Source organism: Penaeus chinensis, chromosome 5 (assembly GCF_019202785.1).
Source record: "Penaeus chinensis breed Huanghai No. 1 chromosome 5, ASM1920278v2, whole genome shotgun sequence".
In the NCBI taxonomy this organism is placed as follows: Eukaryota; Metazoa; Arthropoda; class Malacostraca; order Decapoda; family Penaeidae; genus Penaeus; species Penaeus chinensis.
In genome coordinates, this window is record NC_061823.1 from 9,428,101 (window position 1) to 9,454,839 (window position 26,739).

Genomic DNA, 26,739 nt, shown 5'->3' on the forward strand with positions numbered 1-26,739 from the left:
CTCAGCGAAAGAACTTAAATATTGGGAGTAATATTTTCACAGGGGTTCCAATCATGTTCTCTTCCTCTCAGCTGATCCTGTTTACAATAACGTTCCGAGAGGGCAAGACCTGCGAGAGGTTTGTGTTTTCAGCTTTTTTCGTGTCCAAGGAAGCACTTTAAGAAACTTTCTCTTTTCAGACGGTACAATAGATAACTACTCTACCGAAGGTAAATGAATTTAAAGACTGTTGTGTACAGAGTATTGGTTAAAAGGGATATCTTCTACGTGGTTGGAACGTGTGAGAAACCGTCATTCATGAAGCATTTATTTATTTAGGTTAAATTTTGCCGGCAATTATTCTTGCTTTTCACGCTTTGCAGATTTACCGTTATTAGGGTGTGCTTATTACTGTCTAGATTTGCAGTAGTTGGGCTTTTATATGGCCGTTTATATATAAAAGAAACTTCACTCTTTTAGTATTGTCTTTTAACTTTTTGTAGCAACAAGTTTCTTTTTTAACACATTATATCGTCAATATTTTATATATTAGGTTGAAGCACTATATTCTAAAGTGGAAGGTCTTGAGTCAACGGGGAAAGGTAGACTGAAATGCTTATGTACAAGTGTTCTGTATTGGTCAAGGATAAGCAAGACCATTGGAGATGTCATGGATATTAGTGCCTTCTAGTAATTAGTGCATCTGTGTTGTGAATATTGTTCTTAGGTCATTTGTGGATCAGAATTATGAAAAAAAGTTCTTGAGTAATTAGTTAATCCTGATGAATATCTTTCTCAAGTAATTAATCATGTTATGATTATCATTCATTGGTCTCTGGTATCTAGTAGATCCATTTTATGAATAATATTCTTTGGTACTTTTATGTTTCAACCTCATTTGGTGTAATCAAATCAAATCCAAATTAGATCTGTTTTGATGTACTCAAACCATTTATAATCTGGAACATGCCTTCGCTCCTTATCTATCTGTACCCAACAGCAATATTCACCTTAGCCTGGGTAAACTTTTCAGATAATTGTCTGTTTGATGCATTGCCAGGTTAAATATAAATGAAGTGGCACAAATACTCTTACAGAATTATTTTTACAAACTAGACTTATAGCCAGAGGAATAACTATTATTTTCCCGTTTTTCCAAACACCCATTTGGATGCAGTTTTAGAGACCTCAGAGTTTATTGGATAAGAGTGTATATTATGAATTCATAATTATTTTGACATTTGGGGTTAATAAACATTTTTCTAAATGCTCGATAAAAACTGAGGCAATTCTCTTTTAACACTATGGCCATGTGCATCGTGTGTGGCCCTAAATTATAAATAAACTACTCTTCTAAAGCATTATATCACTCATCTCGGTCCTATACTAGCCTTGTCATTGTGTAATAATGAATGGCTAAATTGCCATTTACCAACTATTTACAACAACTATTTTCTTGATATTAGTGTATTAATATGGTGTGCCAACTATTATTGAACTACCGGTTACTTTGAAACTTACTGAAATGGCTGGTATGATTACAAGGTCACTATGGAAATTCAGTATTTAGTTAAATCAGTTATACCCTTGTATTGAAAACTTTTGAAAGTTATTGTGCATTTGGAGAAGGCACTACATTTTTAGTGCTTGAGAGTAGGTCTGTCATGTTGTCAGTACTTGAAATTGATAAACTAATGAAATCCAAAATATGACCCGACTTTGAGATTTCCTTTAGCAATAGATAATAGTAGAGTTATGTGATATAGAATTATGGTACTTGTAACAGCTTTTTCAAACTTCATCTTTCATTGGTAAACAGTTGAATGTGTTTGTGTTTTTACTGATGTAGATTTGTCAAGAAAATAGCCATCCCTTAGAAAAAATAATTATGAACTAAAGAAAATTACTTTTAAATCAACAGGCCAGCTATAAGTAAGGACTTTCTTGTTGCATATTTTCAATGTATTGTCCAACTTGCCAGTTAAAGGCATTTCAAAGATAGCTCCTGGGTAAATCTTTACAATACAGATGCACTCGCCAGAGACTAAATCCCCAACTCCATGTCACAATATCTATTCAGCAATCTAAGTTTCAGGCACTGTCTGAGTGGAGGGCAGTGCCTCAGTATACACTGCAGGTTTGGGTTGAAACTCTGGAGCACTGACTAGACTTAGGCTCTGAGTGGGCGTACTTCAATGTTTTTCCTTTCTTTGTGGTATTAAGGGTTGTGTCTGATTGTTTCTTATACTGATGACTACAACTTTTTGTCCTCTACATGTGATTGCTGTATTTTTGGTACAAGATATACATTGACTATACATCAGAGAGATTAGTCATCAAATTAGAGACCAAGTCAAGCTCTGCTCTGCCAAAATTTACATGGAGGATGTTTGTTGACCCTAATAGCATAGTTCCGTGAGATGAAGAGGCAAGTCTGATAGCTGTGCATACATTACACCATGAGCAGATTGTAATGAAAGGACATTGTTAGGTCTATACAATCTTATTTTACATTAGGGTAGAAATCAAATTTGTTTTATATATTTTGTCATGCTTTCCCCACTCAAACCCCTGATATCCCTCAGGGCACCCAAGCATGTGGGATGGGTTGCTGTTGCTAACTTGAAAAATGAAGGTTTACACAAAATATTAACAGCAGATTTGTTCTGACTGTTGCAGAATGCACAAGGAATTATAAATCTTGTCTGTGAAGGTCTTTTTTCTGTAGACCAAAAATTTAAGATGACCGCTCGGCACTCTGGTTTCTATCAGGAGCTTCTAAACCTCCCAGGCAATTTTAATCAAATAAGAAATCAGTTCTTTTGCATCTGTCTTGCTATATATATGTATGGTTAAGCATAAAGAATGGAAGCCATGGCATCACTTTACGTTGTCCCAGCCTGAGCAAATCCAATTCTTCCTGGTCCTTGTTTCAAAATTAATACTGCTCAAGGCAGTGGGTAAGTCAAAGGTTAAAATAATGTAGCAAAGAAAAAAAGCAGTGTATTCTTCAAAATCTCTTGTAATTTATAATTCTTTTCTGTACTTTCCTAGGGTATCTTTGCTTTGGTGTTGTTGACTTATCGTTTATGGGAAATGTAAATATTTACAAAGGATTCGGAGTGGTTTCCCAAACTTGCCTTTTCTCATGATTATATTGACTGTGTTCTAACCAAATCCACTTGAAACTTGCCTTGACCTATGATGGCTGGCCTACTATCTGAAGTCCAATATAATCATGGTACAGGCGCAGGTGATTGCTAGAGCCTCCACACTTTGTACTAAAAATCACCTATTGGAGGTTTGTTGGCCATGTAGGAGCACTTGTTCTAATTTGCATGAGGCTAGTTGCAGACGTGCTGGGGTCTTCTAAATGTTGACAATTGAAAATAAGTGTTGGTAATGTGTACAAGACTCCTTATTTAACAAAACCTTCACCAAAGATATTCTGGCAAGAAAAAAATTATAGAATTGTCGGAATACAGTGCAGAAGCAGTGGATCATTACTATATAGGACAGAGGACTGTATGCTTTCCATCTCCGATAAAAGCAAGGTATAAGTAAGTTCAAGACAAACACAACCAAGAAAAAGACGCATTACTAGGGTCTTCAAAAGTCACCATGGGTTCGTAATATTTCGTTTTTTTTACCATTATGTACAAAATCACAGATATGTAAGAGGTTATTAGCATATGTAATTTTGGTAGCAGGTGCAGTGAAAGTAAGCACATGGAATATTAAGATTGCAATAGACGTCACAAGCATAGAACATGAATGCTTTATTGAAAACTTAAACTGCTATTCCATTATGATTAAGTTTGCCATTTGCAGGGTTAATTTTTTGTCATTTTATGTTAGTTTTAGGCCTACTTCCTTCTTCATCTAAGATATTCTCTGTAAACAGAAAACGGCTCCATTCGGAAATACCTTCAGTTCTTTTGTAGATCTTCAGTGCAAAACCTGTTCATTGCATAAAGAAGGAAAGAAAGAAAAATTAAATCAGACTTAATTATAAGTTGAGTAAAAGGTTTTAGAATTACAGAAATATAAAGATAACTTGAGACAGTGAGAGAATATTGTGCAGTGTAATGTCTCTGAGAAAGGAAGCAGGAAATAATGCAGAAGTATTGATATCTTCTTATATATACAAACAAATCATTTGCTGCAATGTTACTTTACTGTTATTATCAGTTGCAGTATCACTGTTGTTGACATCATTTCCAATGACACCATCAACAAATATAATGTTACGGTTATCATATTTCTTTATTAGTGTTATTATTTGGATTGTAATTATTTTGATAATGATTTTGATTAATATCATTATCATCATGAGTAAAATGATAATTACTATTGGTGTTCTCACAATCATATATTAACCCAAAACTGATGACACTGTGAGTTTATTTTATTAATTGTTCTTATACATAGATGGCTCCATTTGTACAAAGTCACCAGTGAGCCAATTACGAGCACTACCTGTCTCACCTGTTTGCCCTTTTCATTGATTTTCAGAAATATTTTTTTATCTTATATTGCAGTTACTAATGTCAATAGTAATTATCATGACTATATTGGTATTCATTGCATCAGTAAAAAAAAAAAAGTTTTTCCTGCCAATTCAAGGACAGGTGAAATCAGGTATGTTAAGGTCACAAGGTCTACTAATTGACTCCTTTCTGGCTAAGCACTAGCAGAGCTATCTATGTGCAGAGACATTTCACACAAAAAAAGAAAAAAAGAAAAGAAAATGAGCACAGCATTTACACAGCAAATTGCAGATGTGAAGAAGGATGGCAGTTTTGCAATACTTTACATCCTTTATAGTAAAGGATGTAAAATTTACAATCATTTTATTCATTTAAGAAATCTTTATTTTAAAAGAAAAAGGGAGAAAGAAAGAAAGGAGAGACAGACAGACAGAGACAAACAGATAAATATAATTTTTTTCAGTTTCTGATTACTTTAGATATACCATATATATCATGTAAATTATGTAGCTGTAGATATACGAGGTTACTGAAGACCATTATGCATTTCATACATGTTTTTGCAAATATTGGAAAGCAAATTTAAAGGGGGCGGGGGATCAGTCAGCTATTCAAGTCTAGAGTATTTACAAATATCATCATCTATTATTTTGAGAGGCACCTGTTGCTACAGACAAAATGATAGATATGTAAATTGAATATTGGCAAAGCTGTTGTGAATGACAAACAGCTGATATTTGCAGACTTTGTAAGCACAGTGCAGTGATTTGCTTGTTCATATAATTGGACTGATGGTACATTTACAAGAGTGGATGTGAAGTTTAAAAGCAAAAGTAGTGGGGATGAAGAAATTAAATTGAAATAAATATGAGGAGGGACTGCTGAAGTTAAGGGAAGTGATGTATTCGATCTTGCATGAAGATTTACTACAATAGGTTGCTTGTTGGTCAAGTGACTGTTGTCGTATCATCCTTCCTTCAGCATTTTTTCGAGTTGGCTATGTATGTTCAGAAGCTTATGGGATCGACATGTCCAAGCTAGTTGGAGTTGCATAATCCTTTCATGATTGTATATTGGTGTGCAGTTTGTTTTTTCTAAATGTTATTTTTATTTATTGTTTCAACATTTTTGGTATATGATAATTACTTTCTCTGGTTGATTGTCAGAATTACTAAAAATGGAAGGCTAGCAGTACTCAGGGACATTGTCTAACAAATATGATGCGTTGCTGTCATTATAACCCATGTGGTCATATTGGTAAGGCCTAGTAAAGAAACAGAAATGTGATAATCAACACTACATGTCTCCTTGGGTCAATGTGGGAAAGAGATCCTGCACAGTAATTGCATTTAATGCACCACCTGAGGGAAACGTATTCTGTGATTCTTTTCATGCATTTCTTGCAAGACAGGAAGGAATTATCTTGAACCATTGAGAAATTAATGGTTAAAGATGTGAAAAGTATAAAGCTAATATGTTTGTAAAATATTTCTTTTAACCTATAAAGTCTAACAACATGCAATTGTTTGTAGCTACTTTTGATTTTTTATTAGAGTTTACTCAGTTAAATAGACTATAGTTTCTTCTTGCTACACCATTCCCTTGTACCCTGTCAGCTCCTCCCTGAGTACTTCATGACACCTCCCTTGACAAGTGGGTAAGATAACATACAAGTATAAGAAAAATTCTCATGATTTATGGCATATACACTTCCCTCCGATATCTTTATTCCCCTATGCTTTTGTCTGTCTTTGTCTCCTTGACCCTGTCATATGAGTAGCCACTTCTTTTTATGTAAATGAACTTGGCAGGTATGAATTAAGAAGGCTTATGATGCATGTGCAACCCTCTCCCCCCTCCCCCCTCTTACCACAATCAACACCCATGCCCCTGGTACCCCCTTCCCTCAGAACACCTTTAATATCATTAGCTTCCACAGGTTTCTCATGATTCGCTATTTTCTTTGAAAAGATGAGTAAATTCAAATTACAAACACCCGAAATTAAGATTGGCCAAGGTCATACAGAAGAGTTAATGCATTTTGTGGCTGTGCAGGAAGGCAAGGTTGATGAATTGCTCCCTCTAGGGTCTAAACTGTTAATAGAATAAATAAACATTAGTAAGGATTTTTTTTTTGTGTGTGTGTGTGTGTGTGTGTGTGTGTGTGTGTGTGTGTGTGTGTGTGTGTGTGTGTGTGTGTGTGTGTGTGTGTGTGTTCTAAAGTATTATCCTCATTAGGTTACTGAGGTTGAAGTAACTCAATATTTTAGAAAGCTCAGTATTCGTAAAAAGTATTTATTATTGCTGTCACAGTGATAGAATTAGGTTGTAAAAATGGGTGGTTAGTCTTCAATCCATGTTAAGTAACTTTAGGGCCTTGTTATTGTAGTTTATCTACCTCAGAAATTGTTAACATCCTCTTTCTTTATCTTCCTTTCTCATGATACAAATACTGAGCTCGTCTTTCCCTCGTATCTCATTTCTTCTAACAACAGTGTTTCTAGTCTGTTATTGATTTGTTACAAATGATAAGCAATGACGACTTGTGAATGATATTGAACCTCAAATGTTTTTCTATCCTTATCTTTGAAAGTGATATGGTTACATTAATTTAACTACAGGCTATCTTAGAACTGTTGAAGAATTTTAGAACTGAGGGATGAAGTCATAGGCTCACTCATATATGAGAGGGGATTCTTGAGGCAGCGATTTTGGCACTTGTGATAATTGCAGTTATTATAAGGAAACAAAGTCATAGATATTCATATCTAATCACAGAAGAATGTGTCTCTATTATTTCTATGTCCTTTAATTTCTCCTCCTCCTCTTCCTCATTCTCATTTTCTTTCTTTTCTTCTTTGTCTTCCAGCTCCTCCTTTTTGTCCTCTCTCTTCCCCTCAATTTCCACCCCCCCCTTCTCCCTCCATCTCTTCCTCCTCCTCATGCTTCACGTCATCATCATGAATCATGCGTGATGATATTTTATAGGCTTATAGGAGAGTAATAGCTTTATGTAACAAAATGGTAATTAATAGAAGTGTGTATTATTAAATTGTTCTACCTGAGTCAAGTCCTCTAACTTTTGTGCTAAAGCCTTGGTTCAAGCCCACCATTAAAAAAAAAAAAAAAGACGTCAGAGTATAAAAAAATGGTAATAATTAAGGTCACTAGTAAGTCAACAGCATCAGAGACTGAATTTTAAATTTCATTTTAGTGTTCTTGTCGATATTTTTATTTATTTTTTTCTCGTTAATATCTAGTTTTGTAACGCATAACACTCATTTACAAACGATTACTCCTGTGTATGGTGTCGATAATTGCAGTGAGAGGTGCTGTAAGTCTTGAAATTTGGCAAATAGATTGTAACAAAGGTTTCACTTGTTATTGGCTTCTTGCTTCTAAAAATTACTGATTCGTGAGTACAAAGTTCAAAACAGAGTAAATTGTTGTTCTCAGTGATATAGATTCAATTCAATTTTGATACCCCCAACATGTGTGAGCTCTTCTGTAGAACAGACAGGAATCTTGATTTATCATTAGAGTTTTATAATATATAATGTGGTATCATTGTTTGAGATTGTTTTTGAATGGCAGCACAGGGAACTTGTCTGATACACATCAAAAGAGGAGGAAGAGAAGAACAACAGTGAAGAGAAAGAAGAAAGAGAAAATAAGAATCATGTAGGCTTTCCCCTGTTTTGTAGTTGGAAGTGCACAAAGATCTCCAAGTCTATTTGGCTATTTCTTATAATGCTTGTTTCTTAAACCTTACACTTCATTACAGAAGTCTGGCGTAACTTTGAATGTATGTAAATGATATTTGTAAATGCTTCATATTACTGTCCTGTATGAATTATTACCATAAGTGTTAAAATGACTTTAAAATTTGATGAGTTCATTCATACCTGTAGAAAAGGTATTCATTCATGAGAATGAATATCTTGCTCTGTGAAGATGTTCATCCTCATCCATACCTTTTCTCCAAAGTTTGACGTCATAACCTGTATGTATTACTACACAATAAAATGTCCTCATTTGCATAAATAAGCATAGGGCACCTTTTTGCAAGTGGGGCAAGTCATGGTTTTTATTATTTCCATTTGGAGGGGAGGGAATTATGTTTTTTTTTTTGTTTTTTTTTCTTTCTTTCTTTCTTTCTTTCTTTCTTTTATAGCAGATAGAGCCATCTTCATAAGGATATCTTAATACTTTTGTCTAAAGTCCACCAAATGTTTGTATTAAAGAATTAATAATAACTTTAATTCATATTTTCAGCCAGAAAAAGGAAAATGATCAGTAGATAAGTAGGGATAAACTCAAGGTAAATAAAAGAAGAGAATTAGCTTATAAAGTGACATAAAAATGAATCTGTTTCAGACTTGAGTTGCCAGAGTACATATGCTTGGCAAAAGCAAAGCAAGAGATGCAACTATTGAGAGGGCATATTTTTGCTAATCTCTCTTAGTCTCATGAACATTCAAGTTCTGTAACACAGGGAATTGATTAGAATTCTTAGATATTTGCAAACTTAGACTGTAAGAAATGATAAAATTGTATCAGTATTGGAAATTGTGTTTGTGTGCCATGATATTGTCAGCTCTGGTGATGTTGAATTGTCTTAAATTCTAGAATCAAAAATAGTTCTGTAGTCTTTTTAGGGTGGGGGGGGGGGGGGGGAGGGGCATTATAAATGTTACATCAGATATACTGCCTAATGTAAAACTATCGCCTAAATTTATTTTTTTATTTGGATTAGAATTAGACTTGCAACAAAATACAAATGAGGTCAATTTCTCTTGATTTTACTGGTTTGATTATTTTGTTTTATTTTGCTTCTCACTTTTCTGATCATAACACACTACATTGCACTCTTGATTTGTTAACTCTTAGAATTGTTTAAATAGTTTCTTTCATGAAACTGCCCTTGAAAATAGAAAGAGTACCTATCTTTCTCTTTTTACATGTGTTATATATATATATATTTCTTTTTTCATTAAATCTTTCTTACATTTCTTTTAACCTTTTCTGATATACTTTTATCATTAAGTTTTCATTCTTATCTATTGGATGTAGAGGTTATATTTATAAATACATTATTTATAAATACATAATAAGTTGTGTGTGGTACAAATCACTAAGCTATAAATTCTTGATCGTCTAAGAGCCCAATACATGAGCAGGTGAAATGCAGTTTAATACCTCTCAAACTGAAACAATGCAGTCATCATGAGAGCATTCAAAAAGCTGTTGTAATAAGCAGCTGAACTGTCCAGCCAAACTACATTAGTGGTTTCGACCTTTCTCAGATAAATGAAAATGAATATTATACAAATAGTCTGCATGCAGGTTTCTTCCTAGATACAGTGAGGCATATGCAAAAAGAGAAAAATGTGAGACTTGTTGGACTCATCCTGCAATAGCAAATCAACCATCAATCAAAGGGTTTCATGTTATGATTGGAAATCATCAACACCACCATTACAAAGTTGAAGAAATTGAAGAAAGCAAGAATTATAAAACAGGAATTTGCAATCATTCCAACCTCCAGTTATTATCCACTGTTAAATGCTGGTGACTAATGACATGTTCAATGGACCAGCCGTGACCATTGTCAATAAAAATACACATTTCCCCGAGATAGAAACTTAGTAACAGGTAGTAGCAGTTTTAGGCAGTTGATCTGATGATCAACCGCCTAAAACTGCTACTACCTGTCACTAAGTTTTTATCTTAGGGAAATGAGTTTAGTATTGTATATTACAGATAGAATTAGTGAAATGCCATATTTTTAAGCTTTTGTCAATATGAATGCTCAAGATCTTTTTCACATTCTTCTGGTATATATTAAAGCTGTGAATTCAATTTTTGTTCACGTTTTGACTCCCACATTTTGTTTCCGGTAAACTATATAGAAATTGTGAATGCTGTATTTAATTTACTACATTGGTTCTTTTATGGTTTCCAGAAAACTTATTTATGCTCAGATATATAAAACAGGACACAAAACAAAATCCATAAATGCATAAACAGTGGGTTAATTTGATAAAAAAATCAAAATAGTCAATTATGAAAGGTTGAACATGCCACTAATCTTTTTGATTGGAGTTCATCCTGCAGTAGTGTAATTTTCATTTTTTTTTTTTATGCAACAGGTCTAGGAAACCCCACCTATTTATCATATCCATGATCTGGTGAAAAGGGAGAAGAAGAATAAAAGGTCCTTATTAAGCATATTTCCTTCTCTTCCCTTAGGTCAGGGGGTGAGAGATGAGATAGCAAAGGCCTGGAGAAGAATCAGCCAAGATGAAGATCACAGTATGGAGTGTCTTGAGTGGCAAGGCCTCGGGCCACATTGTTATAAATGTACCTGAAACTCTCACAATTGGCAATATCCTGGATAAGTTTTTAAATTTTAAGGTGAGTGATTTCTTAGTACGTGTATGTGTGAGTATGGATGTGTGTGTCTAGAGATTTGAATATAACGAAATAGCTGTTTTGGAAACAATTCAGGGGACTCAACCTTTTTTTGTTTTCAGGGCGCTCCAAAATGCCCAGGATATGTGATGCGGAGCAGCGACAACCTTGCACTCGACCCACGCAAGACATTAAAACAGTCAAGCATTCAGGATGGGGACACTCTCACCCTTGGCCTCTCAGGTATGCCCAGGAAAGGAATCTCTTATGCCCTCTGTTTGTGTTGATTGTTGTCATTCAGAGGGTTAGTAGAAGTAGATAATTTTGTACTACTATGACTGATATTCTCTTGACAGGCCTGTACTTATTGCTTCAAGTAAATCTATTAATGTCTGGGTGTATGAGGAAGTCTGTATAGTAGTTTTGTTAAAAAGTATATACATTTTTGGGCTTGCATGTAAGGTTATTTATTTTAACAAAGAATAATGAATTGATTGGTCTGTAACACTTTTTGAGTAATTTTGACACTTCCTCTGTTGCAATCCAGAGTCATAATTTGACTCTGAAAGGAGAAAATTCAAATTATATTCTTAAATATCTTATTTTTGTATAGACTTTTCTGCAGCACAGAAGGCCTCTGCTCTCAGCTGGAGTGATTGCCAGATGTGCAATGTAAGACAACTGATAAAAAGGAGTCGTATATATAGGGTTGTCAAGAGTAAGTCTTTTTATATATTTTTCTCTAGTATATCACAGTTTGGGGAATGCAGTTTAAATACACCTTGTTAACAGATCTTATTTACATGTACCTGGTTAATATATCCATCCTTTTAAATGTGCTGTGCAAGTTTGCATGCTTTATAGGATATAGAAACATCCACAGTGATAATGCAGCTGATTTATTGATTATATCAGATGTAGAATATTACATCAATACACTGATTGTAAAAGCCCTTTCTGTAACACCAACTTATTATTAGAATTTTTTTGTTTAAAGTGTACTGACTTATCCTGGTATATAACAGAATTACATAGACACAAAAGCAAGAACATGGATTTTAAACAAATGCTGGTATAACGAATTGGCTTGTTGCTATGCATGAGTGATTTCTTTTCAGTCTAAATATACACCAGCCCATATGGCCATATTAGCCATATAGGCTAGTGGAATACAAGTAAAGAAAGAAAAGTGTCATATTCATTTTTGATTAATTTCCAAGATGCAGGCTGGGCATATTTTTCATTATAGTAAAAGAATCACTGACTCTAAACAGCTGCCACACAAATCATTAAACTTGCCAAATATTATGTTGAGTAATATGACCTTTAAGATAATACATTTGTGTGTGAAAGAGTAAGAGGGAAAAATTATGATTTATCAAAACAAAGAAGTGATTTACAATATTTTGCTTTTAGAGAGGCACGAAGAAAAAGTTGTTAAAAATTAGGGCCTTAAATGATAAGTTTAACATGGATTGTGAAGAAAGATTAACCCTAATTGCATTAAAAGGAAAAGGAAATGTTTTGAACTGTGCAAAGATGAAATAAAACTTACAGCCCATTAAAGAGATTAATGAGTTGTAGGAAACACAGATCATACCTTGAAGGACTATTGAATCTGCGATAACATAAAAAAAAATTGTACGAGTACCTCGTGTGGCATGTTAGCGTTTTATATTTCTAATAATATTTTGTAATCCTAACAATATACTCTAAATGCTTCAAGTTGTCCACAACCATTAATATTTCTATATATATTATACATTTTATGTTATACTCAAATATGCATGAGGAAGAACATAATCACACTGAGTAACTATGATATTTATGCCTCAGACTTGGAAGAAAGTCAGATTTTTTTTACAAATACACACAATCCATCATTAAAGGAGGGCATTAAGCACAGAATACAGTCTGCAAACTATCATCTAAGGACAAGACCTGGGGAGCTGTTGTGTATTATCCATGCTCTTGCTTTGGTAATAGACTGAAATGTAAATAATATTCACAGTATTTTACTAGTGATAAAGTATCATGTTTAGGTGCTACAACCCTTATAGTGTGGGATAATTTGATTTAAGTAAGTTTGATAATGGGACAAATAAACATATCAGATATTCTTGAAATTAATTCTTATTGCTGAAAATGAATTCTATTACTTCATTAACACTAAAACAATAACTACACAACATATATTATTAAGCCATTGGATCTGGGTGCCTCATGGCTGCTTGTGGCCCATGTGGTTGTTAAGCTTATAGAAGACTGTCCTACGTGTGTGGTTTGTAGGCCCTGATCACCAGTTGTGGGCATTAATAGGATCATGAGCATGGAAATAGCGTTCTCCCAAGTGCCAGCACTCTTCGAGCCCTGGCTCACAGGTGGTGCATTTCACTCATTTTTAATACAAGAGCCCCTTGATAAGTGCCCACTGTGTCTAATCTTCTACCAAGAGCTTTGTGGTAAGTCATTCCCACTGGGCATTCCTATTACCTCAGCCTTCTGCCAAATTTTTCTTCACAGCATATTCAGATTATTCTGTGACAACCTATTCCCATCACCTAGCCCACAACCAATTTTTTCACAACATGACGAATAGTCACCTGGATCCAATGGGTTAACTCATGTATAAGTGATTTAATTACATAGTTAGAGGTGCTTTATTGATTTAACTTGAGAAGTGTTCCATTAAGGAATCTGGTCACCCTCTTGGTGTTCAGTAAATGACAATAAATGATAGTTCCAGAAAACATATGTTCATGTTTTTTAAGGCATGATGTACACTTGGAGGAATTTTGATCTGTGACTGAAATCACTAGAGCAAATAGGAGATAGCAGACACTCCATAGTGCTACAAGGTTTGTTTGTCACAGTTGTTGGATTGAAATACACATTGAATTTCAAAGAAGATTGCGAGTAAGAGTGATGCTGAAATGGATAAGTTCCTTTGTTATAGATGAAAAAGACATTGTTTAAGGAGGGGGAATGAAGTGCATAGCAAGAAACTGGTGGACAAAATGGAAATGTTGGGGACTTGTGGAAGAGAGGATTTTAATTAGTAGTACTTCATCATGCTTGGAACTTTTAATTACTGAGGAGAACAGCATTCCATATAAGAATTTTAGATTTTAATTTGTGGTAAGATGTAATACTTTCTGTTTCAGATGATGAAGAGCAGACCTTCTCTTTTGGGAGCTGGTGGACTGTGACAATTATGTCACTCTTGATCAGCATTGTGGGACTTGTAGTGATACTGTGGCTGTTCTTTGAGCCTGTCATAGTTCCTCAGAAGGTAATTTTTAAGTGGATTGTAGTAAATTTAGAAAGAAAGAGAAAGAGTCTTATTTGGAATGTTATTTTGTTCCTTGTGGTTTCTATATCTTTGTTTTCTCTTTTCCAACAGTTTGGTGTGGTAATGGATGCAGGATCATCACACAGTGAAATATTTGTCTTCACATGGAAAGGTGACAAACCCCTTGGAACTGCAGACATTAAGCTCAAGCATAGATGTTTTGTTGCAGGTATGTTTAGAGGTCAAAAGATTCTCAAGTTCTCTGTTTTTGGTGATATATTGAAAGATACAGGTTTTATAAATACATATAATATATTTTCTGGACTGATTTTTTATTCATAAGACTTTATTTTGATGATGTCAGGAATCAGAACAAAATTTTGAAAGGTCCCTTAACTTTTTAAATCTGCTAGCTGTATGAATAGAAATGCTCCCTTTCTGTGGTTTCACTAACTGTGTGCAATTTTTTATTAAGTTTTTAAAAAATCTTTCTAAAATTTAACACTTCTTGACAAAAAAAAAATCTTTCAAAATGCCGTACCATCATTTTTAACCATAGGTGATATACTATCATATCATGATGAATAATGATAGACATCTGTTAGCACCTCATTAAGTCATGATTCAGGGTTCCAATCACTGAAATGAGGTCTTGCATGTAGTACCAAAAATTGGACAATTACACAGTATGGAATGGCTCACATCAATGTATTCCTTTCCTTGCCTGACTTCATGGAAAATTTTACTGTGTTTATAGGTTGAGTACAGTTCATTGAAAATATTGAATATCCACCAAAGAGAACTAAGAAACTTGTATTAATGTTACATATAATCTTACTATTGCACATTTTAACTCTACCACAATAGATTGCTGCCTCAATGTCAAATTTATTCTCTCTCTCTCTCTCTCTCTCTCTCTCTCTCTCTCTCTCTCTCTCTCTCTCTCTCTCTCTCTCTCTCTCTCTCTCTCTCTCTCTCTCTCTCTCTCTCTCTCTCTCTCTCCCTCTCTCTCTCCCTCACTCTCTCTCCCTCACTCTCTCTCCCTCTCTCTCCCTCTCCCTCTCCCTCTCCCTCTCCCTCTCCCTCTCTCCCCCACCCTCCCTCCCTCCCTCCCCTCTCTCAACATTTGTAGTGACTATCAAGTCCTGAATTAAACATCTTTATCACTATAAAAATTCCTTCAAACAGGTGGTATAAACAACTTTGCAGCCCATGCCAATGATCTGGGTAGATATTTAGGAAAGTGTCTTAGTGTGGCTGAAAATCAAGTGCCAAATCATATGCGGAAGGAAACTCCCTTCTATGTTGGGGCTACAGCTGGTATGAGGATTCTCAGGTGAGAGAAAATCAAGGTTTTAAATCCATTACCTTGGATATTTTTCGTGAGCACTTATTTTCTTTATTGATATATATGTAAAATGTTATATTTTAAGAAAATATATATGGATTTGACAAAGCTAAATTCCGGTTAAATGTGTCATGGTGATTTCAGGGCTTCCATCCATTATCATTGGGATATCCTCTTGACCCTGTCAGTATTGCCATGACATCTAGGCCTATAATTATCACTACCAGCAAAAGGATGTGCATAATAGTTTTACAACCATTAACTGAAATAGTTATCACAGAGTTAGTAAAAGGCCATTTGAAGAAAGTAAATTTTTAAGTGTATATAAAGGGCCTCTATATGAGATTTAGTTTAAATTTTGAAGGCAGTGTCTTAGGAAGACTTATTACCCAAACTTTTAGGCATGTATATTTTAAATTTTAGCCAATTATAAGGCAAAAGAAAGAATTTAACCCACTGTTTATGGATGAGATGTCATGGTCACTGTAATCTTAGTATATTCATTAACTATACACAAAGATGGCGCCACAAGTGCTTATTCACCAAGGAGTCAACTATTAGTCCTACTATTCCTTGATTTTTGGGAAAAAAATTACTGTATTTAATAACATTTATCTTCATTAGGAAAGATAAAAATTCAGTTTCAAGGAATTTGGGGAAAGTACGAGTGGTCACTAGAGCCGAGTCTTAGATGGCTGAGCACTTGTACAACAAAATTCACAAAAAACTATAGTGGACTAAGAAGGGAGGTCAGTGGGTTAAGAAGGAGGGTATTTCTCTTGCCATTGAGAAAGGCTCTGACCGAGAGCTTACTGTGTCACAAAGTGTTGAAGTTAAATGTGTGATTGCCTATTGATCAATGATTTAATACCATACATTAGTGATAATTTTTTGCTATGATCCAAATGTTGCCAGAAAAATGCTGTGCTCATTTTATAATATTTTGTGAAATGTCTCTATACATAGATGGCTATGCATCTCTGCATCTCTGCATCTACCTGATTTCACCTTTCCTTGAATTTGTGAGAAAATATTTTTTTTACTAATACTATTAACATTAATAGTGTTATTTTTATTATAGACCTTATAATATCTACAATATTATTGACATTAGTAACGGCAGTATGAGATGACATAACATATTTTCGAGAATCAAGGAAAAGGGTAAACAAGTAAGACAAGTAGTACTCATAATTGGCTCATTGGTAACTTAGTACAAGTGGAGCCATCTATGTGTAACAACAATTAATAAATTAAACTCACACTGGACATAGCATATATGTACGTGCCATGCCCGTTGACTTTGGGTTTAAAGTTAAATTCTATGGTATAGAAGTGCTTATCTATTATGTATTGAAGTTCACATTTCTATTGTCAGGGATTTTGATCCAGAAGGAGCAGTTGCAGTTCTAACAACATTAAGGGACTTCTTGGAGACAAACTCAACATTTAAAGTACAACACAAGGACATTGGAATTATACCAGGTTATGAAGAAGGCACTAGTGGTTGGATAGCAGTTAATTATCTTGTTGGTTCTCTGAAGCAGGTATATTTTCTTTCTTTCTTTCTTCCTTTTCGAAGATCATGGTATGATATTTAGACTATAGTATTTGACTTAGGACACAACATACAAAAACAAAAAAAAAAAAAAAAATAAAAAAAAAAATAAAAACATGTCTTTGACTTTAGAAGACATTTGTATCTGAACATTTTAACCTTCTTAATTCCAACATGAAGTGCATTTTAAGATGTTAACCCCGTTTTTTTTTTGCAGGCAGAAGCATCAACCAAAGCTGCACTTGATGTGGGTGGAGCTTCAGCTCAGATAACTTCAGCTCTTAGGGAGAGTGGAAATTGGACGACCAGGAACCTTACTCTATTTAATCAGACCCACAAGTAAGAGTACTTTCGTTTTGTTTTTTCCCCATAGGATTTTCATATTTTGGTATGGTAAAAGTTTAGAAATTTTGTTCCAAAAATGGTGCAGGAACTGAGGAATGAGGTTAAATTTGAGTTAATGTTATGAATAAAGAGAAGAGTTTTGTCCATTTTTTCAGTGTGCACTTTGTATTTGTTAATATATATTTTAACCATTTAGTAGATCTCTCAGTATATATCTGACTTATATTTGTTCTCTTTTACACTTAGTATCCAGAGTCAATCTTTCCTATGCTATGGAATTGGACAAGCCCAGCATCGCCACACCTTCCTCCTGTTGACTGAGAGCAAGACCAGTGGAGGGAATTCATCCAACCCAAAGGTTCCTGTGGACCCTTGTTTGCCAACAGGAGCAAGTCATGAAATATCTGAATTGGACTTGAATGGTCCCTGTACACTCACTGGGGATAAAAAACCTGAGTTAGCTTCAATGACAAAAATGAGCCAGAACAAAATGAAGAAGATTTTCAAAAATTACATGGGAAAAGGAAATGATGAAGATCTAGAAGAAGCCTTGAGATTAGCATCAGAAGTTTCAGAAAGTGACACAAAGGTAGCACCTCAGGTTATCAAGGGGTCTAGCAATGCCAAGGAATGTGATCGAAAAATGGAGCAGCTGTTTGATCTTCAGTTTTGCAAGAAAACATTCACATATGGTGACTGCATGAATGCAGAGCTGGTTCCTTCTGTGTCTGGAGACTTGATTGTTAGTATGTTATTGACTTTTTTGTGAATATATACAGTTAACCCAATGGCGACGGGTCACGGCTATTGCCGTCATAACAATACGCACGATGTGCGGCGTGCGGCTGTCCGCAGCGGCGCTGGCCAAAACGCCCCGAGGCAATGATTCGGCTTGAGGGACCGATATCACGCGCTCAGAGTCGGCGCGCTGCCGCCGTTCGCCAGAGCGTAGAGTTTTTTTTAATTTGCTATACCCGGCGCCATTGGGTTAAGTATGAAAAATAAGTTGTCCAGTGGATAAGAAAGTGTTTATTTTCAGTTAAAGAGTACAGGAATCTTTTCCAATCTTTGAAACTACTTTAATGCTTTTTCCTGAGAAGAACTGAAGTCACAATATTTTTTTCAGGCATTTTCTGGCCTTTTTTACCATCTGATGCTGCTGTTACAAGTGAAGTCAGATGCTAGCTTGGATGACTACAAGGTTGCTGTGGATCGTGTGTGCTCACTGGAGTCAGAAGCCTTATATGCTGCTTATCCTGGTAAGACAAGTTGAATATGAATAGAATTATGATATGCAAGATAAATGAGTGGTTTCCTCTGTCTTTGACTTATATATTCTTAGAGCTGTAATAATGTTAGGATTCTGGAGGTTTACATGATGAGAGAATTTCATGACCATAGTTTTCATGTCAAAATTTGTGCTGCAAAGTAGAATAATTTCTAAAATATTGATATTATATATCTGGGCTCTTTTTTTTTTCCAGTAACTTAAAATTCATTAACTATTTGCATCACTGAAAAAGAGCTAATAGCAATAACTTTCAAATCTTGTAAGTCAGAAGCAAAGATGTGCTATGGATGGATAAAGTAAATCTACCATGGCTTTTAGTAAGCAGCTGACCTGGTGAACACAAAGCTGATTTCATAGATTTTGTCACTTTTTCACGGGGATTAAATTGGTAAAATAAATAAATAGAAAACATCTCATACCTTCATTATTATTTGAAAAATTGTGTATAGTGCTTCTCTCATGAATATGATGTCTTTTTTCCCCCCCATCAGGTGTGGACAAAGATATTGTGGAAGACTTGTGCTTTGATGGCATGTATGTGTATAAACTCCTAACAGTTGGCCTGGGTATTGACAGTTCATCATGGAGTAATATAGAATTCAGTCATCAGGTTTGTAATTTTACATTTTATGATTTTTTGTTTATCAGTAGGATAAGCACTTGATACATTTTGATCTAAAGCTTCTTTTGCAAACTTGAAGTAGCATGAAGAAGGATCTAATTAATGCAAACAATGTCCCTTTAGTGTTTTCCCACTTATAAAAATGTTTTCACTCTAAATATTAAGAGAGAAAATTCAGTAATTTTTTTTTTTAGAATTATCATTACTTTTATCTACAGGTGAAGGACATGGATATTGAATGGCCTTTGGGCTTCATGCTGAACAAGACCACCAGTTTCCCTCCTGCTCACACAGACCGTCCTCTGACTGCTACTTCGTTTTCACTATTGCTCTTCCTCTTCTCAGCATTCCTCTTCAGCGGCATACTCTTCCTACGTCACTCCATCAAGATCAGGAGGCACAGTGCCTCTTATCAAAGGTGTGACTCTCACCAAGCATAGATGCATTTGTATTATTTCATGTGCCATGCAACTAGCTGTCAATTCTACCTTTTGCTCTGGGTAGCAGGTGGTGCCCTTTGCAGTGTATTCCACTTCCCTAAGATGCATGTATATTCAACCTTAAATTCAGTGACACATCCTTGCAATCAGATTGCATGAAACTCACATTAGTGGGATTACATCACAAGTGATAAAAAGTTATCTATAATGTCAGAGATTCAAAGGCATTATGTCTTCAGGGAGCTGACGGTAAATCATTCAAGTAAACAGGATAATAAGAGAAATTTCATAGAAAAAATAGATAATGCAAACTAGTACCTTAAAAGTTAGGGGTTGTGAATTTAGGTCCAGTGATAGAACCTGTGATATACATACATACATACATATATATATATATATATATATATATATATATATATATATATATATATATATATACTATATGTCTATAAAATAGATTATTTATCTTCTCTTCATTATCAGAAGTTAAAGCAGTCTAGTGGAAATATGGTAATCTGCTTGCTTGCTAATATGCTTTCGAATTTATAAATAATATTTAAAAAGATTGTACCTGAATTCCACCAACTTAAGTCATCTCTGGAACTGGTACTACTCAAGTAAGAAAGTTCTAAATCTCAGAGTGTGTGTGTCCGTGTCTGTGCATGTGCGTGCGTGCGTGCGTGCATGTGTGCATGCATGCATGTGCATGTGTGTGTATATGTGTACGTGCATGCGTGGGTGGGTGCGTGCATGGGTGGGTGTGTGTGTGTGGGGTGTGGGGTGTATGTGTGTGGGGTGTGGGGTGTATGTGTGTGTGTGTGGGGTGTATGTGTGTGTGTGTGTGGGGTGTGTGTGTGTGTGTGTGGGGTGTGTGTGTGTGTGTGTGGGGTGTGTGTGTGTGTGTGTGGGGTGTGTGTGTGTGTGTGTGGGGTGTGTGTGTGTGTGTGTGTGTGTGTGTGTGTGTGTGTGTGTGTGTGTGTGTGTGTGTGTGTGTGTGTGTGTGTGTGTGTGTGTGTGTGTGTGTGTGTGTGTGTGTGTGTGTGTGTGTGTGTGTGTGTGTGTGTGTGTGTGTGTGTGTGTGTGTGTGTGTGTGTGTGTGTGTGTGTGTGTGTGTGTGTGTGTGTGTGTGTGTGTGTGTGTGTGTGTGTGTGTGTGTGGGGTGTGTGTGTGTGTGTGGGGTGTGTGTGTGTGTGTGGTGTGTGTGTGTGTGTGTGTGTGTGTGTGTGTGTGTGTGTGTGTGTGTGTGTGTGTGTGTGTGTGTGTGTGTGTGTGTGTGTGTGTGGTGTGTGTGTGTGGGGGGGGGGGGGGGGGGTTGTACATGCAATTTATAGAGATGAATATATTCAGTCTCCATCATTGGTTTTTGTTGTTTGGAGAGAAAAAAAAAATAATCTACTTGTTTTTCTGCATGTGTAAGATCATTTATATACAAAAAATTATATTTTTATAGAAACTGTTGGTTATGTAACCAGAAACATTAATGATTACACATGTGACAGAGTCTTCTTTTGCCTTTTTCATTCTTAAATTAATGCCATAACTTCTTTGTTTGTCTTACTCCACCCCAATTTGTATGCCCCCCAAAAATATCTGGTAGAGATGTTAGTATTGCCTGGATTTTTTTCAAGATTGGTGCTAGAAAAACGTTTTTCATCAAATTATTTAGGGGATCAGGTAAATGTAGAGGCCTGGTTTTAGTTTGTGAACATAAAACCTGTGCTGAGCTTTTCCTTGCAGCTTGTAAAGCATTCGTTTATGCTGCTACTTCCTTAAAATGGTTGCTTTTTGTTATAATTCAGCATTGGAAACTGACTTTGCAAAAGAATATACAATGTGATTATACATAAGTTTGGCATAGCATGTGGATGAAATTAAAATCAGGGTCAGAGTGACTATTCCACAAGGCTTGTGCAGTTGCTCATGTCTTTTGTTTCCTCCTTGCAGGGTAATTGCAGACCATTTTGATCATGAACTCCGTAGGTTTATATGAGGATAGGAAAACTTCTTGCGGCATTTTTTAAGAGATAAGAGACATGGACATTGGTAAATATTTGAAGAGTTCAACAGTAAAAGCATTTGGTTTCCAGATGAGATTTTTGGATGCTTTTGAAATATTGGAGCTGTCTGCTGGGGTTGGGGGATAGTGTGCCTGTTTTTGAACTCCATTTGTCTTTCGTATGTGGTAAATGAAAATGTTCTTAAATTTGTTGGAAAACTTCAGTTACTAGACTTCATATATACCTCATATATCCTGTAGGATTAAAACGTTAGTCCCTCTGTATCTTTTTTTCTTTTGGTGTATGCTCTAATTTTCGTTTTGGTATTACGTAAAGTATATTTTTCTTGTATATAGATATCTAAATGCTACTTCCTTAGAAATTTGGTTGTTTATAGTTACTGAAAGTTGAAATGGATACCTTCAAAATCTATTCTGTTGTGATAAATGTCGAACAATTCATAGATATCTATGTCAGATATTTCTGTAAAGTGTGTTTGTAAGGTTTACATACTTTTTGGGAGTTGTGTTCAGCATGTTTGATATGACTTCATAATGATGGTATTGAGAACAGCTGGTAGAAATATAAAGATTTGCGGTTGTGAATTTGTGTTCATATATTAAAAAAAATGTATTTTTGTTTGTTGGATGACCAGCCTTTTTCATGCTGAGATTACATTGTAAGTTAAGTCTAGTCTCTTACAAGGATTATGATAAACTTGGTAAGGAAAGAGATATTGTAGAACCATGAAGGATATATTTTGAAAGGTATGTTACGAAATTGAAATGTAATGAAGGAAGTTCATTATTTACTGTGAATTTGAAATTCTACGGAGATTCATTGACTCTTTCTTTCCTGTGCAGGCATTTTCGGAACGTTAAGTAATTTTGAATAAAAAAATTATGATGCATGCTTTAAAAAATAGCTTTATTATAGCACTATGGCTTAATTTTACCTGGAATTATACAGTCACTAACAATTGATAAAAGATATTGTTAGTTTAGGAAAGGGAGTCTTTGTAGTTACCAAATAGAGCATTGTCATAAATATTTTCATTTAGAAGAAGATGCTTCTTTGTCTTTGTTTATTTTGGAAATGTACACTTGAAATCCATAATTCAGTTTAAAAAACTCTTGGGTGTTTTTGTTTAAAGAAAATATTTATTTCCAAAGTACAAAAATTAAGATGCAAAGAATATAAGCCTATAGATATTCAAACCAAAGTAAGCTTTAAGATACAGAATACTGAATTATGGGTTATTAATGTATGTTTTTGAAACAAATTATATTGTTGTGATCTGTATTATAGTATTTGTTAGTAAACTCTTTAAAAAAAGAACACATTTCTGGGGTGTCTCTTTACAAAATCATAAAAGAACATTATCAGTAAAAGTTTATTTTTTCCTGCAAAATTGATATGGTGTTTCTTTTCTTAACCCATAGTTTTCCTAAAGGGAAACACAAAAAGAGAACCAATTGCTTCTAGCCAAAATCAGTAATAAAACCCTTTGTGGTAAAATCAGTTAAGATTTTCTCCAGTCATACATCAGAATCAGATGGTTATTCTCAGTCAACCAGAAGCCATTAGAAAAAACATAAATCATTTTCAAATGATATTTGTGAATCAGAGCTGCACGCTATTTTTACTTTTACACTGGGATTTGATAAACGAAAATCAATTGACAACTGAGGATACCCAAAACACATTTTGATACAGAAATATAGTTGTCAACAATTTATGATAAACTGTATTCTAGATACTTAAATCTAACAAACAAGGAGGATCAGTTGAAAACCATCAATACTAGGTCTATTCTCAAGGTTAATGGTGTGATCATACCCCCCCCCCCCCCAATCCTTTGCTTCTTGTGGGGGGGGGGGGGATTAGGAGATGGGGACTGAGGCCCAAAGTAGAGGATACTCCCTGCCTTGGTCCTCAGCTCGCATCAACTAATTTTGCATGTTTTTTTCTTCTACTCCTACTAATATTCTCCCTACACCCAATCCTACCCCATCCCAACAAAACCCCCCCAATCCCTTGCCCTTTGTTGTCGTGGAGGGGGCTTAGGAGGCAGAAACTGGGACCCAATGCTGGGGAACTCCCCAACCTTGGGACTCAGCCCTCGACTCAACAAATTTTGCATAGTCTTTTTTTCCCCCTCCTACTTTTTCCTCTGTCCCTTCACCAACCCCTTCTACTATCCACTTCCTAAGGTGTGAGAGCCGTGCTGAAAGGATGAAATATATATATATAGAGAGAGAGAGAGAGAGAGAGAGAGAGAGAGAGAGAGAGAGAGAGAGAGAGAGAGAGAGAGAGAGAGAGAGAGAGAGAGAGAGAGAGAGAGAGAGAGAGAGAGAGAGAGAGAGAGAGAGAGAGAGAGAGAGAGAGAGAGAGAGAGAGAGAGAGAGAGAGAGAGAGAGAGAGAGAGAGAGAGAGAGAGAGAGAGAGAGAGAGAGAGAGAGAGAGAGAGAGAGAGAGAGAGAGAGAGAGAGAGAGAGAGAGAGAGGGTAACTGATTGCCTGACTGAATGGTAGACAGACAGAAAAAGAGAGAGAAAGAAAGAGAGAGAGAGAGAAGAAAGGTATGACAAAGAGAGTAACACAGGGATAGGGACAGAGACGAAGACGGACACAGGCAGCGACAGATAGACAGATAGAAAGAAAGAACATAACCATCATTATCGTTATTATCATTATCATCATTAATAATAATTATGATAATAATAATAGTAGTAGTAATGGTAATGATAATAATAATGTTAACATTATTATTATCATTATCATTATCATCTTTGTGATCGTTATCATTACTATTATTATTATCACTTTATTATCATTATTTTTATGATTATTATTATTGTTAATACTTTTTTTTTTTCAACAGTAGTATTATTACTATTGTTATCATATTTTATTTTTGTTACTGTCATGATCATTATCATTATTATCATCAGCATTATCAATATCATTATTCTTGCCTTTATATTATTTTTGACACCTTATCATTGCTATCAATTTCTGTTTTATCGGTAACAATTTACAACTACAGTAGTAATATTGCTATTAGTACCATTTTTAGCATCACTATTGTGGCGTATCAACATTCCATTATGCCTAGGGGCGCCTTACGCAATCAAAGTAGATTATGTTAACCCCTGGTATAAGCCCCATGAGGAGGAGGAGCTTATTTTGGCGTGGGTTGGTTCCAGTATGACCCAATAAAACCGCAGCGCAATGAAGTAATAAAAAATTGAAGTTAATACCATCTTTGAGAATTACGTTTAACAATGGATTAAGACCATAATAAGCAGTGATAAATGTAAAATGAAAACTCACTTTAAAAAACGATATTAAAATCAAGCAAAAATAAACTGTATAAATTTAAAGTAAAACTAAATCATAAAACCTAAACAAAGAAAAACACTCGTAATTATAAATGATTATTATTATATAAAAGCATGACCCCATCCAGCTCCTATACGCAAGGCAAAGATACCTTAGACTTTAACTTTATCTTTTGTAGCTTCCGGAGGCGTCAAGCCGGTTAAGGAGAAAACTGAACGGTTTATTTTTCGCGGCCATTGGGGGGGAGGGGGGGTGATGGGGTGACGGTGACGTCCCTTTATACAGGTTTACAAATAAAAAAAACCCTGCCCATATTGATAAATGATAGGTAATTTTGTTTAAATGAGAAAAGTATGAAACAATCACGATAGTGAACATAAGTAAAATAATATATAAAAATAATGTTTGTAAAATGGCCAATAAAACATTTATATGATTTATATATAATTGATTAAAACAAAGAAACTAAAAGATAATTAAAACTAGAGCTGCCGACAAAGAACTTTAATTAAAAAAGTAAAAAGCAAGCTAATTAAAGTGAAACGAAAACCAAAGAAAATGTACAAAAAAGGGTAAACTAAAACAAACAAAACACGAAAATCAAGGCTAGAAACATTTAAAGATAAGAGTAAAAGGGGTGGAATCCGGCAGGTGGAAGAACGCAGTGACGGGAAAGTGCAGTTTGCCCGACCAGGGGAGGATGATCGCCGTCGCGAGAGATAACGTCGCGCGGGGCGATTAACCACACTACACTATCATAATGTAGATTGCAAAAAATCACATGTGTAGGATATATGTACATATATATATACACACACAGTTTTAAGGTATTCAGTAATCGTCTTTGGGAGGAAATCTGCATAAAACACATTCCTTAATCATATTTTTGGTGTGGGATAAAATTACAAGACGTAGAATATAGTATGTTACTGAAACCAGAAGTCGGTTACACTATATTTTTTAACTCTGTAAGACAGAAATATTTCGTAATTGTTCTAATGTCAAATAGGCTTATGATATTATTATTAACTATTTAGCTCCCGTGATAAAAAAAAAAAACGTTTTATCTTAAACTCATTCAGCAGACATTCTGGACTGCCATTCTGACAATGCAAGCTGCAGAGCACTAAGATTTACGCCCGACTGTATGTGAGATCCATCGATCCCGTGATCTTGGGAAAAAAATGAACGGTTTCCTCCGGCCGCTATGCTTTTTTCACATCCCTAATGAGCTCCGGGTCACCGACTCCCAGATGACTGAGGCGCAATGTCTTTTTCAGCTGATGTTATCAATCCATATAAAGGCGCCCTTGCTGAGAATATGTTACGAATTTGCTCTATGGTTTCCGTGAATGAGGATATTATGTAGATATCATCAACATGGAAAATGGTGGAGTATTTACACTTCACTTTGTTGTTAATCTCGGCATTAATATGTTAAACAACCTCGAGAATTTTCTTTAAAAACTGAAGGTAAAGTGTTAATATCACCTCATTGTTTCGATCTCACTCGAATGTGTTTATTATTATTATTTTTTTTTTTTTTTTTTTTTTTTTTTTTTTGCAGCATCCAATCCTGGTGCTGCAAAATATTGTTTTCATGCACCCTGCTCTGCTAC

General features: G+C 35.1%; 1 protein-coding gene across 2 annotated transcripts; it reads left to right on the plus strand.

The window, feature by feature from the left end:
• Window positions 1-23,191, plus strand: LOC125025655 (ectonucleoside triphosphate diphosphohydrolase 1-like). 2 transcript variants are annotated; one of them, XM_047613763.1, is made up of 14 exons: window positions 1-118; window positions 10,722-10,886; window positions 11,006-11,126; window positions 11,497-11,601; window positions 14,048-14,175; window positions 14,287-14,404; window positions 15,364-15,511; window positions 16,902-17,070; window positions 17,299-17,420; window positions 17,673-18,168; window positions 18,553-18,685; window positions 19,209-19,327; window positions 19,558-19,757; window positions 21,724-23,191. In XM_047613763.1, exons 2-14 carry the CDS (start codon window positions 10,773-10,775, stop codon window positions 21,767-21,769), a joined length of 2,019 nt encoding a protein of 672 aa, XP_047469719.1. In that variant the 5' UTR covers window positions 1-118; window positions 10,722-10,772; the 3' UTR covers window positions 21,770-23,191. The 2 variants fall into 2 exon arrangements, with proteins under 2 accessions (XP_047469719.1, XP_047469722.1); XM_047613766.1 differs by lacking the exon at window positions 11,497-11,601.
• The last annotated feature ends 3,548 nt before the right edge of the window (window positions 23,192-26,739 follow it).